General features: G+C 57.8%; 2 protein-coding genes across 2 annotated transcripts in view; one reads left to right on the top strand and one right to left on the bottom strand.

The window, feature by feature from the left end:
• Nucleotides 1–9,857: 9,857 nt before the first annotated feature.
• On the bottom strand, nucleotides 9,858–11,935 carry RPL35 (ribosomal protein L35). The gene is made up of 4 exons (XM_086625206.1): nucleotides 11,878–11,935; nucleotides 11,512–11,648; nucleotides 11,014–11,095; nucleotides 9,858–10,077 (listed from the first exon to the last, which is right to left on the bottom strand). The coding sequence occupies exons 1-4, from the start codon at nucleotides 11,878–11,880 to the stop codon at nucleotides 9,928–9,930; spliced, it is 372 nt and encodes a 123-aa protein (XP_086481332.1). The 5' UTR covers nucleotides 11,881–11,935; the 3' UTR covers nucleotides 9,858–9,927.
• Nucleotides 11,936–12,669: 734 nt separating this feature from the next.
• The window catches only part of SCAI (suppressor of cancer cell invasion), a 41,972-nt gene continuing 35,441 nt past the window's right edge, over nucleotides 12,670–19,200 (top strand). The window contains exons 1-2 of the mRNA XM_086625032.1: nucleotides 12,670–12,722; nucleotides 12,876–12,920. Coding sequence (XP_086481158.1) covers nucleotides 12,670–12,722; nucleotides 12,876–12,920 — 98 coding nt within the window. The remainder of the gene's footprint in view (nucleotides 12,723–12,875; nucleotides 12,921–19,200) is intronic.

The following is a 19,200-nucleotide window of genomic DNA, read 5'->3' on the forward strand; positions in this document are numbered from 1 at the left end:
CAGCTGCCTGGGCACCGTGCCCTCGCCTGCCCCAAGGCTCCGCGGGGCGGGCAGGGCCCCCTCGCTGCCGGGGCAGGAGGAACAGCTGCCGATTGCTATTTTAGGAGATGTGATTAAGATGCCTTTGCTTTTGCTGCTCATTAGCTTATTATTTAAATGCATTCACCCACCGGAGCTGTGCAGAGTCCCCTCTCCTGGCAGTGGGCACAGAGCAGCCCGCCCACAGTGCCAGGGGGCCCTGGCTGCACCCAGCGCCAGGCAGGGAGGAGGCGCGCGTGGCTGGGGAGCCCGTGGCCCTCCTGCTCTCTGCCCGAGGCAGGGTGAGGGGCCGGGAGCGCTTGGCGTGGTTTTGGTCATTTTAGACATGAACAGTATTAAAAAAATAACAGATGTGAAGCGGGCTGCGTGCGCTGTCGTTTCTCCCAAAGCCGGGCGGGAGGAGCGGGCAGGGTGGGCGCTCGTGTCCCTATCTCATGGCCAGGCGTGCCCAGGAGTTGCTGGCACATGTGGCTGCTGTTCATTGCACATCTGGCTGGCATGGCTCCGAGCAGCTCCTCCCCACACTGAGCCCGGAGAGGGCACCCCACATCCCCCCGGCAGCACCCAGCATGGTGCCACGGCTGTGCCCGGGCTGGGCAGCGTGAAGTCAGGCAAGTCCTGAGCACAGACCTGGGGGGACAGCCCCTGCTAGGGCTGGGGGAGAGGGTGTTTGGCATTTTCCCGGTCGGAGCTGCAGCCCCAGCAGCTGCCAGGGAGAGCAGGGAAGGGAGCGGAGAGCAGCTGAGCGTGGGCACGGCGGGAGCAGCTGCCCGAACCCTGCTGCAAAATTTTGCAAGCGTGGAGCTGCCGGGGGGGCCCCAAGGGCGAGGGCAGCCCCTGCTACCCATGCTGCCTAGCTCCTGCATACACTGGGGCAGCTGCCCCTTGGCACTGGCCAGCCCCACGCACTGGCCACATGCCCTGAGCCTGGTCCCAGACTGCCGCACGGCCGAAATGTTTCCTGCTGGAGCGACCCAAGACCTGGGCTGAGCACGGGGCAACCTGGCACAGCCTGGGGAGCTGCAGGACCCCCAGCCCCACGCTGTGCCCCAGGCCCTGCTCTGGCTCTCAAAGGCACCAACCGTCCCTGCCCATGCCCCTGCCCCTGCCCCAAGCCCCCCGCACCGGCGCTGCGGTGCAGCCCCTGCTCGGCCGCAAGAAAGGAGCTGGCTGACTTTCCCCCCCGGCTGGGTCCCTGCCAGGCTTTTATCTAGCGATCCCCAGCAAATCCCTGTCCAAACAATACGGATTTCTGACATTTTTTTGCAGTAAAGTAAACTCCCGGCACATCTCTCATTCCAGCGCTTTGTTGTTCTTCGGCGGGGGCCGCCGCGGTGCCTCGCTGCGCCGGGCTGGGCTGCAGGACGCCCCTGCGCTCCCCTCGGGAAGAGAACACGGGGAAGGGAGGAATTAAACCCACGTGGCCGCAGGGCAGCGGCACCTAATTGCAGCCGTGGGCCCTTCTGCCAATGCCCCCCTCTGAGAACATGCCCCTCGCTGGCACTAGCACCGTGATAACGAGAAGCTTTAATTATGCCCACGTGACAGACGTCGCATGAAGGACATTCTCCCCCCGAAACCTGCAGCCCCGTGCACGGCTCGGCCGGGCTCCGCAGCCCGGTCCCGCTGCAGCCTGGGGGCAGCTGGGGAGAGGGTGGCATGGGGCAATGTGGGGTGACACAGGGGGGTGTGGGGCGATGTGGGGTGACACGGGGTGGTGTGGGGCAATGTGGGGTGGCACGGGGTGATGTGGGGTGGCATGGGGCGATGTGGGATGACACGGGGTGATGTGGGGTGATGCGGGGCAGTGAGCCAGTGGCAACCTGCAGCCTCAGAGGGTTTCTTGGCAGCGCGGGGCCACGCGGCGGCAGCGCGGGCTGTGAAAGCTCCGGCAGTGCAGAAGTCGGGGTGCGGGCGCTGTGAAAGCCCCCGGCTCCCCACTGACAAAACATCCGCATCGAGCAAAACAAAGGGGCTTTTGTTTCCCAGCAGGGTTACTGTGTTGGGTCCTTCGGGCTTCCCGGACCCCCCTGCTGCTCCACACCTTTTCTCAATCTGAAGTCACCCTGATCCCCTTTCTCTGCTGTTATACGCCCCCTCCCCCCCAGGTGGGGTGCATGGAAATGCCTCCGAGCACCCGCTCCGACACTCCCCGCCTGCAGCCCAACCGGGCTCGGCGGCTCGAGGACACACGGAAACCTCCTTCGCTCCTGCTGCTGCCCACAGGGACGTGTCTCAGGTGTGCGTGTGGCGGGGGACCCCCAGCCCCAGCAGCCCTGTCCTGGTCCTGGTCCCCAGTCTCTGGTCCCAGGTTCTGGTCCCGGTCCCAGTCCCATGAGGACAGGGGTCCCCGAGCAGGACATGGTGGGGACGGGCGGGTGGGGGCAGGATGGGCTCCCGCCGCGCCAGGCGCTGCTGACTTCCAGACATTCCTCCTGTGCGTGGCCGGCACCACCTCGGCTCATAACGTGATTAAAAGATTAAAATCTCTCTGTTCAGCAGCAAACAGCAAATGAAGCTTGAGACAGGGATGCTGAGGGGCTGCGGTGCCCGACGCCCCCGTGATGGCAACCCGGCGCCCGGGGAAGGGCAGCTGAGGCCATCCGGGCGGGTGGCTGCTGGCACCACAGCCCTCCCTCCAAAAACACCCTTCCGTGTGCGCGGCCGCTCCCCCGGTGAAGCCCTGATCCCCCCTCACCGCCTTCTCAGTTACTGGCTGGAGTTGGTTTGTTTGTGGTGGTTTTGCCTCACTCCTGGCCCCGCTGACCAGGCTGGCTGTCCCGCTCACCGCGCCGCTGAGCTGGTCCCACCAGCACTGTGCCATGGTGCCAGCACCGCGCAGAGCTCTTGGGGCTGCCAGTGAGCCCCGGGGGGTGGCAGGATGCACCGTGGGCAGAGCACAGCACCAGCCCTCCTCCAGGTGACACCCGGCCGGAGCCTGTCCCTGCCCGCACCCAGTTGGCATCTGCCTAGGGTGCACCAAAAGCCTCAGTCCCTGTTCCACCCTGGGTGCCAGAAACCTCAGCTGGTGCAGCCAAACCGCCCCCGGCTGCAGTTTGCTCCCACGGGAGGGCCTGGCGCCCACCCCCTCCCTGGGGCACGAGATGCACCGTCACTCGCCAACAGCCACGCAGCCCTTCCCTGGCCACGGAGAGCAAAGAGCCACCTGCCCGGGGGCTGCAGGGCTGGAACCGGCTGTGCTCAGAGTATCTGACGGGGGATCAGGCCCTTCCCTTCATTCTTATCTCCATCCGGGGGCTGCTGACCCGGGGAACCAGGCGATGTGTGTCTGGCAGCAGGTGGGAGCGAGTGCTGGGGCTGTGCCCACATGGCAAACATGCTTCAAAGCCATAACCAGCAGCACCGAGCGTCACAGGGATCTATTTTTATTGCCCTCCCTGACCCTTCCCTCCGCGTGGTCCCTGCTGCCGGCTGGCCTGGGCGCAGCCCTGGCAGTGCAGCAGCTTGGAGAGGGGAGGCACTTCCCGCTGTGCCTCTCCCTCCTGCTCCTCAGGGACGTGCCCTGGCTCCCTGGCACAGTGGCAGCACAGCAGGACAGTGCTGGCACCGCTCTGCCTATGTGCTCTGCTGAGGCATCCCTGCCCTCCCTGTCTCTGAGCCATGGCTTGCAGGGCAGCACCTCGCCAAGATGGGCACGTTCCTGCTGAGACCCACCAGCTCATTGCACTCCGGGCCAGCAGGGAGCTGGGGGGGACACGGATGGTGAAGCTCCCACGGAAAGCAGGCGGGTGTCCAGCATCAAACCTGCTCAAGTGCTTCCCCTTGGCCAGGGCTGCGCTGGCAGCGGGGAGCTGTTGCTCTTGTAACTGTGATGAAGCTGCAGCTGGAAGCGCGGCGGGAGCTCAGGATGCGAGTGTTGACCAACCCAAACAATGCCGGTCGGGCGAGCAGCAGGCGCTGCCGGCTCCGCGTGCACCTTCCCGGCACGCCGGGGCTGCCAGAAATGGCGCAGTGGGGCTGGTCAATGGCTCTGTGCCCCTGCGTGTCCCCTGCCTCTGGGCTGGGCAGGCACAGAGGGCACAGCCCAGCACAGCCCCACTGCTCCCGGCAGGGACCTGCTGCAGGAGAGGAGGAAGGTGGAAGGGCAGAGCACTGGGCGCAGAGGCAGCACCCGTCTGCCCCCACCACCTCCCTTCTCTGGGCCATATAGGGCACCATCCTGCTCTGCGCCAAAATGGAGCTGATGGTCCCCAGGGCTGGCAGATGTGCTGGGGCTGCGACTGAGTCATCGCTTGGGGAGGCAGCTCGGCCTGGCAGGGAGCATGGCCCCGTGCCCAGCACCGCTGCCTTCCTCCACTGGGACCAGCCTCGTGGGGCTGGGGGTGACCCCACTTCTGCTCCGCCAGGAACCCTCCCAGCATGGCTGCCTGGGCACAGCCAGGCTGCAGGACCGGGGGCTCAGCAGAGTGCTGGGATGTCGTACCCAGCCACAGCAGCAGCCCCCCAGCAGAGCCCGGCGGTCCCCAGGTCCTCCCTGGGCAGCAGGAGGCTCAGTGCCAGCGCCGCAGCCCCCATCCCATCGGCCACCTGCGCTGGGACATGTTTGGTGGGAGAACACTGGTGCTGCCAAGGCCTGGTCGGTCTCCAGAGAGCTGCTGGGCCATGTGAGGCTGAGGGTGCCAAGGGTGCCAAGGCTGCTGATCCCAGGTGGCAGCGGGAAAGGGCCGGGCAGCAGCAGCGGCCGGAGGGAAGGGAGGGAGCCGGGGGCCTTGGCAGTGCCGCTGCTGACTCACCAGTGGAAACAGAAATCTGTTCCCAGGCTTGCCTCCATCGGCTCCAAACCACTCCTGCCCCCCTGGCACAGCACCGGGCAGCAGCCCCTCGGGGTGGTGGGGTGCACCCTGCGAATACCCCTTGGCACAGCGCAGAGGGAAGGAAAGGGCTGCCCTTACGGCCGGGCGCTGCTTGCCCCTACGCAGGGGCTTTCTCCATCTTCCTGGGGGTGCTCAGCCAGGCTGGCAGGGAGCCAGGAGCCCTGGCACACACCAGCCCCCATCTCCTGGGAGCCCCGGGGCGGCGGGAGCAGGACCTCGCGGGGCAGCCCCTGCGGCCAGACACTGCCCATATTCATGGGAGCGGTGGGACCGTGGCAGCACGGGGACAAGTCCTCCCTCAGCCCGGCTGACAAAACTGGCATTCAGGGCAGCGAGTGGGCGGCTGCCCCGGGCAGCCCCGGGCCGCCCGCGTGGCTGGCGGGACACGGCATTTCCCCGGCGCTCACAACGCGGGGCTTGTTGTCAGCAAGATGCGCCAGACACGCCACTCGCACGCAGCTGCCTGGGGCTGCCCATCCCCTGGCATGCGGAGCGGGGCCACAGCGTGGCCGATGGCACCTGGATGTGCCCAGGGTGGTCCCTCCCGAGCACCCTGCCCACCCACAGCTCCCTGTCCTGTGTGGCACCCTGCGTGCCACGCTGCATGCTGCTCCCCGTGCACCTTGCTGCGTGCAGAAGGCCGTCAGCCCTCGGTGTCAGCGCTCAGCGGGGCTGCGAAGGAGCCGTCCCAGAGGAGGGAGGTGGCGGGAGCGGTGCCACGGGCCTTGGAAGAGCTGGGGCTTGTGCCCATCGTGGCAAACACCTGCCAAGGGCGGTGGAGCCCGAGCTTTCCTTCCCAGACCTTGCACCGCTCACATCTGCCCTCTCTGCAGATCCTCCCTTCTCCCGGACCTGCTGTCCAAGCAGCAGGATGAAGTCCAGGAGCAAGTCCTGCCAGCTCCTGGAGACACCATCCGTGCTCGGCCAGTGCCTGCTGTGCCAAGGAGTTGGGGAGGGAAACATCTGGTCCTGCTAAATGCTTTCCAGGGCGCGGGGCCAGCGCTCCCTGCACGGTGGCATCAGCCCTGGGCCGTGCCCCGCAGTCAGCCGGCGGCTGTTCTCCTTCCTCATCCCCACCCTGGAAATTATTTATTTGCTGAAGAGCAGCTTTCCCTGGGAAGCCTGCGGAAAGGCTGAGGGACATCTTGAGTTACAAAGCGAAAATAAACAGCTGGAGCCTCGGAGGCCCCGACGCTCTGCAAACACCGGTGCTAACCCCAGGGCCAGTGCCAGCAGCCGTGCAGGGTCAGCGCAGGAGAGCGGCAGCGTGCCCCGGAGAGGGGCTCCGAGCACCCCGTGCCGGAGGGGGACAGAGCCCGCACTGCCCGGGGGTGATGCCATGTGGTCCCCGCGAAGGCAGCACAGCCCTGGGGTGCTCGGGGGGGTTCTGCCACTGGCCACTCCTCCCTGCAGAGCAGGACACCGCTGCTGTCTGCCAGGGAGCGGGGACAACACAGCCGTCCTCGGGGGCTGGCAGGCGAGGCAGGAACCGGCACAGAGCGCTGACTGTGCCGTGGGGCTGGCGGCACAGCCAGGCAGGGTGCCCACCTTGCTCTCAAACCAGTAACAAGTGTCTTCTCCACCTGCGCCCCAGAGGAAGCTCGCACTGGAGCCCATCGCTTCGCCCCTGCCGCCACTCAGGTGGTCAGTGTGTTGTTCCCAATGATTTCAAGGGCTGCTTGTCCGTGGGGCGTCTTTGTCACTGCACAGGGTGACTCTGATGAAAGAGCCGCCCGGTTGGTGCTGCCACCCTGCTATGGGTGGATGGAGTAATTCAGCCCCAGGATTTAGTGCGGTGCCAGAAACCCATTTATCCTCTTAAATACCTGGCGTGGATTGTGTGCAAACTGGGCTGTTCTCCGGTATCGACTCCCGCTTCAGCGCGGGGGTGGCTTCTCGGCGGAGTCCCGGGAGCGTCTGGCAGGTCACCCACTCCCCCTCCCGCCAGCAGAGCTGTGCCAGAGCCCCCTCTCCCGAAGGAGCGGTGCCACGCTTGCACAGCCGCCCTCCGCGCAGCAGGCAGAGGCAAAGCGTGCCAGGGGCAGCAAACGCTGTGCCCCAGCCCAGTGCCACGCAGCGGGGCAGGCTGAAGTGGCACCAAGCTGAGCGCCCAGTTTTGTTCTCCGTTTTCCAGGGCGTACAGAAAAGCCTCGAAAGCACAGCAGGTGGTAATGGAAACCCCCAGGAGATACTTGAGAAATTGCACAGCCTGATCTGCCTTCAAAGGCGGCCTTGCTCTGAGCAGGCGGTTGCACTGAAGACCTCGAGGAACCTTCCAACCTGAATTATTCCACCTTTGTAACTGCACCCTGCACCCTGTAGAACTGCAAAGACACACAACTCCCACCAAAACCCTCCCAGCTGGGACTCTGGGGTGTTCCAAGATACCAGTTTCACACTGCTCTTCGTTTTCTCTCTGCAGTTTGGTGACATGTTGAGGAGTGCTCTCTGGGCGCAGCGTTGCTCTCCAAATCTGGGACTTCTCCTTGGATGTTCAGTGCCTGGTAATTAGATGTTGGGTTTTTTTGTTTTTTCCCCTCATTACTGACCAGTAGATACCATGTTCGTGATCTGTATCACAGTCGGATCATTCAGAAGATCCCCTCTGGGCAGTGCTGCCACTCTCATGGCTGGGGGTGGCAGGTGACAGCCCCGTTTCACCTGAAGCACCCTCTGATGTTGTCCTCAGAGGCTCTGCACGGCACTCACCTTCTTCCCACCCTCATCTCCAAACCACCCCACAGCTCACACTCCCTGTAGACAGGCAACTGGCTCCCAGGTCACACAGTCAGAGCCAGGAACTTCCAAACCGCCGTCCAGGAGAGAACTCTGGAAGGCCACCAGGGCGACGTTACCTCTGTTTACTTTTCCATGTCAGGAACGCTGGCGAGAGCCATCAGGCTCCCCTCGGACGCGCTGCCGGAGGAGCACCGGGGAACACAACGCTCTCCAAAAGAGAAACCCAAAGACAGCCTGGCATGACCCGACAGCAGCAGCCTGCCCCATTCCCAGGAGAGGGGCCCAGCCTCTCTCCTGCCTCTTTCAGGGATCAGGCTCCTGGGACAGGAGTGCGTGGATCTGGGATCCTGGCAGTGGTGTGCTCCGTCTTCTTCCGGAGGGAGGGAGGGCAGGAGGGCCAGGTGTGCCAGGTGAACAGCAGCACTCCTCCAGGAGCAGCTTGCTGCTGGCCACTGGAGGACATTGGGAAACAGCAAGGCAAAGCATCCCGCAACCCTGCCCGCCTTCCTGGCAACAGGGACATGAGCCAAAGGGGCAGCTCCCGCACACAACGCTCCGCTTCCGCAGCCCAGACCCACCCCGGGCCTGGGCCCAGAGCTCTGCCAGGCTGGGCCCCTTTCGCTGCCAAACGTGCCGTGCTTGGGTCCACACTAAGCTCCTGACAAAGCCATCGCACCGCCAGGACTGGCGTCACTGCGCAGCTATCCCTCCCAACGGCTCAATAGATGGGAAATTCACTTCACCACACGTAACTAGACTCCTCTCTGGTTAAAACTGGTTTAAGGCTTAAAAATCCTTCAGATCTCTGCTAAGTTCAGCAAGCAGAATCAAGATCTTTTTCCTAAACAGAGTCTGGATCCAATCTAAGGACTCCCTAGTGGGCAGAGAATTTCTGGTGTTAGAATAAATTAGCTCCACTAACACAAAGCATGACTGCTGCATCGCTAACTGCGAGCACTGCGTAACTCTGCCTTACATCGGAACCAAAAAAGGCCTTTGGAATCGCAGCTCCATCTCTCAGCTCCAAAGGACTCCATGGGGGACAGGAAGTCCAACCATTTAACCAGTTCTGTGCTTCGTGGGTGAGAGGGTGGAACTGTGAGACCAGGGAGCGCCTTGAAACTTCAGAGGTAAAACCTTCCTGGTTCAACCAGCTTTCCTCTAGTCTGGCATCCCGATTTCATTTGACCTCAGTCTTCAAACACAAAAAAAAACCCACTTGGTGTGGAAGTATCACACCCCCTACGTTTCCCTAACACTTCTGCTGGAACCGAGCTTCCTCTCTTCCCCTCCTGCCACGTGCAACGCTGCATGCCAACAGCAGCCTGACTCGACTATTCTCATCCAGAATACCTGCACACCCCCAGAAACACGTCCCCTTCTCCCTCGTAACTCCCGTGGTGAGCACAGCCTCAGCCTGCAGACCTCACAGCACCCGTGCTGCTGCCGCAGGGCCCCTGCGCGGACGGGCACAGACCAAACATCCCATATCCAAACCGTGCCTCTGCTGGCGGGTGATGTTGGGTGGGGCCTTCACCTGCACCCTGAGAGCACCCTCTTGCTTCCAGAAGCTGTTTGCCAAGAGATGATGCCAGAACCTGGCTTCCCACCCAACACTGAGGAAGTTTCCTAGGAAGGAGGCTGCAGCAGCTCTCTGGCTACTCCTTGCCGCAGCTGTGGGCAGCGGTGCCCGGACTAGTGACCAGCAGCCCGTGAGGGGTCTGCCTGATGCCATCTGCCAGCAGGTCAGGGGGCTCAGCCCGGCAAATCACTGCTCACGGCACCCACCTGCACCAGGATGGACAGGGATTGTTTGCACTACAAGTAGTTGTGCAGAGATCCAAAACAAGCGCTGGCGGAATTCCTCAGTTTTGATGAATTCCACGAAAACACCCCAGCCAATTAGTTCCCCTCCATAACCCCTGAAAACTGGCACAAAAGCTTTAAACCTTTACTCTTAAGCCACCCAAGAGCTGAACTGTAAACCCGACTCACTGTAAACATCTGTGTGAAGTTTCCATTCTAGGCCAATCTCAAATTAAGTACGTCTTACATGCTACGTTGAACAAGCTTCACAGATCTGTACTCATTCACCTGTTCTTCAAAAAGGAAAACAAACTGCAATTATGTTATTGTTTTCATTAGCAATAAAAGTTCAAATAAATCTGTGAATCCTCTGATTTCTCCTCATAAAGCTGCTGCCTTCTTTATCCCACTGCTACCAAAGAAACCACTCGTGACAGCTTCCAACAAAACTCTGTTTAATGAGACACACTCAGCCGACACAACTGAGAACGTTCCGCACGCTGCAGTCTCACGCCTTGATGGCGTATTTCCGGGCAGGGTACAAACGGTCCTTTCGCTGCTGCTTTTTGGTCTTCAGGTTTTCTTCGTGCTTGTTTAACCTGCGCCGCATGGCACGAGTCTTCTTCGGCCGCAGGTCGAGGGGCTTGTACTTTTTGCCCTGTTTGGAACAACACACACAGCTGAGTGTGAGAGCCTGCAATCTGTGTGAGAGCCACCAGGCGCACGGCTCGGAGGGCCAAGCTGCCTGTAAGAACAGCAGCAGCGCTCTAAGCTTCTTTTTATTTGGACTATCGTGACAGTCTAAAACTCCCAGAGAAATTCCCTCCACTGGAAAACACGAGGTGATTCTAACTTTTGTACCAGTTGCACTAACTTTGACTCAGGTTTAAGTAATGCTTGATCTTGCAAGTCCCAGTTTTCCAACACCTCTTGAAAAGTTCTTTTTTTCCTATTCTATATAATTAAAATCTCAAGAAGTAATATTGTAAAAATTACAGGAACTTATTGAGATAAAGAATCCCTTGGTCACCTGCAACACGACTACAATTTAGGAGAGCATCTGCATTTCTGAAAACTGCATCTTGTAGAAAGTACACTACTCCCCAGAGGGGAGATGCTGCTCGGGCAGCTATCCTGGCAAAAGCTTACAGAGCACGCAGTAGTATTTAAAACGGAACCATGACCAGAGAACTTTAAGACTGACCACAAGTGAGTATCTTCCTCTGAAGTTTTAAGCTCTTAAGTAACAATCTACAAAATTAGTTACTTTCTATAAACTAATGCCTTTAAACTGAGAGAGGGTAGATTTAGATTAGATCTAAGGAAGAAATTCTTCCCTCTGAGGGTGGTGAGGCACTGGAACAGGTTGCCCAGAGAAGTTATAGATGCCCCATCCCTGGAAGTGTTCACGGCCAGGCTGGATGAGGCTTTGGGCAACCCGCTATAGTGGAAGGTGTCCCTGTCCATGGCAGAGGGGTTGGAACTGGATGATCTTTGAGATCTCTTCCAACCCAAACCGTTCCATGATTCTATAAACTATGTATTCGAAAACAGTAAGAGAAAAAAGACCACTGGGTAAGGCGTCTGGACTCACCTTGTAGAACTTCCTCAAGTTCTCCTTCTGGGTCTGATTGATAACAGTCAGGACTCTGGCGATGGATTTGCGCACCACGCGTCTGCAAGTGGAGCACAAAGCGAGTGTCAGACGGAGGGAGAGACAAGCACCGCAGACGTGGAGCCAAGCAACAGGAAACGTACCCAGGCGACAACCGAGTAACCCACGCTGCGCCAAAACACGGACAGCTTCCGGCACGTTCCAGCGTAACATCCCCACGCAGAGACGCACAGCCCGATTCTCGAGCACGCAAACACTCGTTCCGCTTCCGCGCCGCGGTTTTTTCCCGTTTTACAGCCCAAAGCAGCACACGCTGCGGAACCACCTCTCGCACGCAGCGCGCCGCGGCCCGCACGAGCCCGGAGCGCGCACTCCGGCACGGCACCGGCTGAAGGGCCGCCGCCCCCGCACCCCCCGCCGCCCCGGCGGGTCCCCCGAGCCTCCGCGCCCGCGCTAACCGGGCCGGGCCCCACTTACATCTTGGAGAGCTTGGAGGCGGCGCCGCCGGTCACCTTGGCCACGCGGAGCTGCGACAGCTCCACCTTCAGATCGTCCAGCTGCTTCAGCAGCTCCTCCTTCTTCTTCCCCCGCAGGTCTCGGGCCTTGATCTTGGCCTGCGGGCAGCGCACGGGCCGTCAGCGCCGCCCCCGGGACCCCGCCGCCCGAGAGCGGCCTTCCCCCGGCCACCGCCCCGCGGCCCCCCGCCGCCCCTCGGGCCTCGGGCCCCGCGCCACCCACCGCCCGCCCGTCCGCCCCCTCCCCACACCGCGAGCACGGCGCGGCGAGCCCGGTGCCCGCGCGGATGCCGCCGGATTGCACCGCGAGCGGCAGCGCAGCGCTCACCATGATGGCAGCACCGGGCCGGAAAGGACGGAAGCCGCGCGGGGACAAGCGGCGGAAGGCGCTGCCGGCCGGAGCGTACCAATCCGCGGCCGGGAGGGGGGGTGTGGAGCCCGTGAGCCCTGCACCCCCCGCGGGCAGCGCGGTGGTACCGGCCGCGGGCGCTGACAGGGGAGGCGGCGGCGGGAGGCGCCGGGGCAGCGCCGCCGGCCCCGGGGCACTGGGGCTCCGGCCCCTCGGGAGCGGGCTGCTGCGCGCCGCTCTGCCGCGGCGTTGCCGCCGCCAACCTCCGCTCTCCGTCAGCCGCCGGAGCCGCGTCAGAGCGGAGCCGGTGCTCGGGCGCTGGCCGAGGTGCGGCACTCTTACCCCGGCAGCGGTGAGGGCGTGACGGCGGGCGCGGGAACCGCGGCGGAGCGGAGCGGGGCAGGTGTCCCGGCGGCCCGGGCGGAGGGACGGATGGATGGATGGATGGATGCGGGGAGCAGCGCGGGTCGCGTCGCGGTCTCCCCGCACGGTGGCGCCGCCGCACGCCGCCTGCCGCCGTATCCAGGCAGCCGCGCCGCGCCTCGCCGGACCCGCGCGGGAGGGCGGGGAGGAGCTCGCGATTGACGGCCCGCGCCGCCAATTAAAAGGCTGCCTCACCGTGAGCTGGGGCGCTCCCCCAATAGGAGCGGGCGGGGGCGGGGCGAGGCCGGCCCAGACTAGCGTGAGGCGGTAGCGGCGCTGCGCGCAGCCCGGAGCCTTCGTCGGGGCGGCGGTGGCGGCAGTGCCCGGGACCCGCTGAAGGCGGCGCGGATGGTGAGAGGAGCCGCCCGGCAGCGCCTGCCCCGCACCGGCCCGGCCTCCAGGTGCGGGGGGGCGGAGCGACGGCGCAGGCGGGCGCGGGGCGCGGGCGGGGCGGCGGCGCGGGCGGGCGGGAGCGGCGGCGGCGGCGGCGGCTGCGGGCGCCTCGGGGCAGGCCCGGCGGCGGCGCGCCCCTCACCGCTGTCTCGCCCCCGCAGAGCTCCCGGCCCCGTGGAGAAGCCGTGCCGCAGACGGAAGCCCAGGTAAGGCGGCAGCGGGCGGCGCGGCAGGTGCGGGCGGGGGCGGCCGGGGCTGTGCGGAGCATCACCGGCCGGCGGCGGGGCGGGCGCCTTCCGAAACGAGCCGCGGGGTCTGCGCCCTGTGCCGGGGCCGAGGGGCAGCGATGGCGGTGGAGGCTGCCGAGGCCCTGTGCGCGGGGCCGCGCTCGCCGCTGTCTGTGCTGGTAACGGGGAAGAGACACGATGTGACACGTTTTCTGCTTAGGCCGTGATTCGCGGCGTAACTGCAATAACGATGGAAACGACCCCCTCTTGATGAACTTCTCCGTTCTCTGTGCCATCTTCTCCCTCACCGCCCTGCCTCTGCCAGCGGGCGAGCTGTAGGTGTGTAGCATGCCTTTGACAGGTAGCGGCGTTTCTGCATCACAAAATGAATTATTTCGGATGAAATATTGCTGGATTTTACAAGTGCTGTGCTGGACATCCAAATTGCAAGTTCGACGGAATCGTCATGGATCTGTTCTGATTCTAAACTTTTATCTCAGCACCTCCCTCTTCACCAAATTATTGTGAAATGCTCTGGACAATAGGTGATGTGAAATGCCCTTGGGGATAGAAGCTGGATGGTTGTTATGTTGTGTCATTCCCCCCCCCTCAAATTTCTTGCCCGTTACTGGCTATAAAAATGTCAATAACCAAAGGCTGCCCCAGATAAAACATTCAGGATCAAGACTGCAGGTTTTTCAGAGTCTGGGTCTGATCTCCCACTACAGAGTAGAACCTGTTTTTGACAAAGTCTCCGTTGCGCTTCTGTCATTTAATAACCAGGCTTCGAGCTTCCATGCTTAAGCTGTGTCTCGGCTACACAATTCTAGTCCTCCAACCTGCAAGATGGATCCCTTAGTATAAAAAATTGCTAGCTGTTGCAAGAGCTGTCCAAATGCAATCCATAATTTGCAGCGTCTTGTCCGAAGTAACACAAAGCAGCACTGTTGGACCATATGACGACTAAGATGCTGGTGTGAGTCTCCCAGCATGCGAGTGCTCTCCCACTATTCCTGCAAGCAACAGAACCGCAGTGTTGGTAGGAGTCTTTGGAAATCGTGGAAGATGGTCCTGCTGCGGATCTCGATGTGGAAGTTTGCGGATGCGGTTGCTGCCCGGCGCATTTCTCGCCTCCTGTGAACCGTGTTGCGTAACAGTTGGAGCCTCCCTTGCTCAGGCTGTTGAGGGAGCGATTAAGAAGCGAGACACCTGACTGTGGATCATGTTCACGGAAAAAAAGATGCTTCATTTTCAAATCAGATAAGTCAGTCTCTTTTAAGATCTTTTGATAAACTGGAGCACGATTTTTCTTAAATGAAAGAAGCAATGAATCACTTAACCAGAAGCAAGGAGCATAATTCTCCCATCGTTCTGGGCTGCCAAAACAACACAGATAGCGTACACAAATGTGATAGCCAGGTACTTGGCTACAGAAAATATAAAACCCATTCACAGAAACTATGTGGAGAGAAGAAATATTTTGCTGTGCTACAAAGGAGATTGCGATCATTGTTTTATCTTGAGATACAGGTACAATACAGCATCAAAATTCAATCGGCAATCCATGTCCCTTACAAACACTGGAAGATTTTATCACAAAGATGACTAGTTGGGCCAAGCTCTGTGTGTAAGAGTGATGCAGACAACAGCACCGTGTTCTGTGTTCACCAGTTGAGAAACCAGATCTACAAGTGATAAAATGCTGAAAGTGCTTAGTGGGAGGAACCCATAGCTCGCCTGTATTGTTATTAATTTTGTGAAGAGAGGTAATAAAAATGGAGAGTAAGGATTCAAACACTGAGAAGCCGATAACCTGAGTCAGTTCTGCATTGGAATTAAATCGTGTTGTCCCCAGCGTCGCTCCGAAGGCGTATCTTGAGGAGGGTGGGAGGCCGGGGCCGTAGCTCTCCCTCCTCTGCTGCCAGCGCCGCTCCATCACATGATGCGGCTGCACAGTCCTCTGCGTGCACTGCAGCTGCGCCCGGCTGTGCCAGTCCGATCTCACCTCCTCTTGCAGCGCTTTGCCTCTGGTTTAGCTCCGTGGGCTTTCAAGGGAGTTGTTGGTCAACTGCCAGCATGTAAACGGATAATGGGAATTCATTCGATCATCTGGACGTGTTACTTTGTTGGCTTATCTTTTCTTCTGCATGCTGTGCTTTGGAAAGAGAGGAAGAGGTCTGGTGTGAAAGTCTATTCTGGGGTGATGTTATTGCCTAAATAGCTAAATTTTAACAGTATTTTAAACAAAAAACCCCAACACCTCCCCCCCAACCTCCCAAAGCATGATACAGCTATCAGAGTCTTATCACAGAAATCTATGTGTTGATGTCTTTTTTTCACAAAACTTTTCATATTTTTTTTTTTTTTCATAGAAATGTTCAGTTGGAGCAATCTTTGTAGAAGGAAAAGGAGGACCTCTACGTGCAAGTTTTACAATAATTTTCTTTGCATAAGGACATTCTGCAGGCTTGGCTTTTGTGGCCGAGTTGCTCTCTTTAAGCACATAAGCTCCGTTCTGGATATGTAGTTTTTAAACAGGCTGGAAACAGAGGTATGGAACGGGGCATGTGTTGCAGCAGAAGGAAGCAGTTTGAAGGAGTGGACTAAATTGTGTGTGGGAGCTGCATGGAGGGTCAAGTAGAGGTCTGTTTCTATAAAGTATGTAAGTTAGCTGCCAACACAAATATTACCTAGCAGTTTACATGTGCTGAGAGAGCACAGTACAGCCCTGCAACAGGAATAGAATAGAATAACCATCAGTCTGGTTCCCTGAGGATGTCAGTCAAGAAGGGAAGTGTGCGATGCCAAAAAGCCTGGATGGAACAGCAGGTTTAGAGGGCTCGTTGTTTGAAGTATTTTTAATTATTGCTGTTATTATAATGGAACACAGACTAGAAGCTGAATTTTTAAAATATAATTAAAGCGGAAGTCAGCAGAGGGATTTCTCTGCCATGTGGCAGAGGAACAGTTCAGGAGCAGTTCCTGCTCAGGAGGGTGAATTCCCAGAGCGATGAGGCTCTCCGTGCGATTCCTGAGCTTGCTGGCAGCTTACCGCCAAGCACTGGTTTGGAGGGAACGAGTGAGCTGAACTGGTCAGAAAGCTCCCTAGCCTGCACTGCATTCTGTTTTGTCAGGGTAAGGCTCCAGTTGGAAAGCAGCCATGGACACCTTGGCTGAGAATGCTGACAAGATGTAGGGTGTGATGATAAGTGCCCGCCGGATCGGATGCTGGCCTGAACTGCCGTTAGGGCCAGCTAGTAAATAATTGGACTTGCTAGAAAGAAATCTTTGCATCGCATTAACATCAAGCTACAATGTGTAGCAACTGTTCAGTTTTTAATTAAGGAGTGTATGTCAAAGAGTTAAAACATCACTTGTTTTCTGAGTAAAGAAAGAAAAAAATTCCATCTTGTAACTCTGATGCTTTTCAGGAACTTGGCCGCTCTGGATGCGAGAGGCATGTGCTTTCCCGCCCTGCTTTAGGTGATGACTTAGTGTAAGGGGGCCCAGATTTGGCTCAGTCAACAGTTGTGTTGGCGCCTTGCCACTGAATGTGCATAAAATGGAGCTGACTGCAATTCAGTTCCCTCCGCACGCTAACATGGAGGGCAGCCCGCAGGGACCCGAGGCCCCGGTATGCCTGGCGGTGGCTTGGCTTGGCTGTGAGAGTTGTACCGGGATGTGCGATCCCTGAAGCATAAACTGTTGTATTTTGTCTTGGATCGCTGCTTTCGAGTCCCTGGGTTGTATTTTGGTGTCTTGTCATAACTAATGCATTTCAGTCCTTGTCGTGCCTGAGCTTCCAAAATCTGACTCCCCTCTCACGGTACCTTACGTGCTTTTCCAGATGTAAGAGGTTCCCACCTCATTCGCAGACTCTTCCAATGATTTTGTGGCTTGTGTGCATTGCCACGAAATCAAGATAAAACACAACTGGCATTTTAGCTGCTCCAAGAACATTGTGTGTAAATAAACCACTAAACAGTTGAGCTTGTGAAACGTAAATAGACACAGCTCAGCCCGCAGCAGCTGATGGTGTTTTTCTATCTCCCTTTTTCCCCTCCCACCTCTGCCAAGAGCAGGCTAGCCTGACTTGCTTTTTGCTGTCTCTCTTTCATACAATGCAAATGACTACGAAGTACACGTAGGTGGTGTGCAGGCACTGCTACAAATTCATTATTTGAATTTGGGCAAAAGGAAACACTTGCATCCTCTTACGCATGGCTTCTGCACCATCTTCTAGGGATTCCTGGACTCTGATGACCCCAGAAACTGCCTCCGTCTGACTTGGGGCTTGAGCTCATTTTTAGTAGCAAACTAGTGAAGTCAGTAGATGAGTGGAGGCCCAACTGTGATGACATTTTTAGCCTTTGGCCTTTGTTCATCCTACACACAAAAGGTCATGAACTGCAGTGAAAGAGGGATCACAGAGGGCGCAGAATGGACAAAGGTGGAACAAATTGCCAGTGGCAGAAACATGCAGAAGAGAAGGGAGAGTGTTGTGTTGTGAAGGTAATTGAAAAAGGCCATGTGCATCCCATGGTGATATCATGTCTCTCGTGTTCAAAGTAAGTCTGCACATAGGGAATTGAGAAGAGGCTGCTGGTAAGGTGTGGCTTAGATGATCTCAATGTAGGAGGCAGGCAGGGACAACTCTGTTTCCATGGTAGGATGTTAATGAGCTGCTCTGCCTTGTTCTGGGAGAAAAGCTGCCAAAGCTGCAGTTCTGGATACAGATGGGTGTGCTTTAAGCAAGAAAAGGATTTTTAAAGATGTGTAAGCCAGATGAAAAGCCTGATTCTATAGACTAAGCACTTATTTGAAACTAAAATAATAGGATTGGCACTGCGTGCTGGATATTCAAAATCATTTGACTCAGAAGGGAGTCGAATTTGTGGCGCTGGCTGTTTCCCTGCAGGAAGTCCTGAGACCGTTCCCAGCGAGACGTCAAACGCAACGCAGAGGTGGCAGCTCACGTTGACTCCAGGGTCTTAGCATGAGGCAGTGTTTGCAAATCTTCTGGTCTTCTGATATGCTGAGGAATGAAGTGCACATTCACGTGAAAGTATTAAACTTTCAGTTAGCAGTAATAAAATAATATTCTTGCATAACTCCATGTGCCTGCTGTCTGTCACTTCCGCTTGCTGTAGCAGTGCACATCTGGAGAGCTATGCCTGCCTGGTTTTATCTTGTTTTCTTACATAGCCCCTTCCCTCTCCTTTCCCCTCTTTAGGAAACAAAATTTATGCAAATGCACAGTCAGGATTCCTCTTTTTTCTTCTTCTCCAGGTACCTTTTAAATCACTTGCCTGATGTAACCAGTGTTGCTGTAGGGAGAAAAGTCCTGGAGATCCTCTAGCCAGTGATGTTCACAAAACTCAGAGGAGCCTGAAGGAGAGTGACATGTTTAGTGTATCTATGAAAGGGAAGGACAGACAGAAGAGAGTTGTCACACCTCGATGGAGGCATCTGGCCAGCCAGGCAGCATGTGTGGAGTCCTGGGACAGTGGAAGCAGTTCCCTTTGCTGGGTTGGAGAGCTGGGGTGGTTGTGGTGAGTAGGGAAAGGTCAACAGGGCCACGTACAGGTCAATGAGGGCTGCGACTTCCTCCCTCTAAAAGAGAGGATGACTGTTTGTGCACAAGGGTGTGGGTTAGTATTACAGGCTCAATTGTTTTTGTATGTTTTTATTATTATTTTTAAATGTCTTCCCTCTTGCTGAATCTTCAGAGCTAGTACTACTTCTGCAAGTTAGCTGTAAAGTTGGTATGTTTCAGTAGGAAAATTGCTTTCTTGGAGGATTCACAATTGGAGTAGAATTAGTTGCATTTGCAGGTGATTTTCAGTCTGACACACTGCAATTTGTTTACAAAATAGAAATTTTTCACCCTCCTAGTTCATCCTGCGTTTCTCGGTAGTACCCTTTTGAAAGAAACACACATCCAGGCAGAGAACATGATTTGACCACCATTATCAGCTAATAGATCCATGTTTCTCTTTCTTAAATTACATTGTAAGTTGCTGCTTATTGTGGTGGTCAAACAAAAAATGCCTCCCAAGCCTGGGCTCTGCCAAGTCCCTTTCATTGTGTATTCTGTGTGCATGTTTGTACAGCAGCGAGCAGAGCTGGTGCAGAAACACCCTGGTGGTTCTTTAAGCTCGACCTGGGCATTGCTGTCCCCCTGGGCTACAAGCCCTGCCAGCCAGGAGTGGTCTCAGCCTTCTCCCAGATCCTCCTGCAGCGTCCCAGTGAACGGAGA

The sequence above is a fragment of the Tauraco erythrolophus genome, chromosome 22, assembly GCF_009769465.1.
Source record: "Tauraco erythrolophus isolate bTauEry1 chromosome 22, bTauEry1.pri, whole genome shotgun sequence".
Classification (NCBI taxonomy): Eukaryota; Metazoa; Chordata; class Aves; order Musophagiformes; family Musophagidae; genus Tauraco; species Tauraco erythrolophus.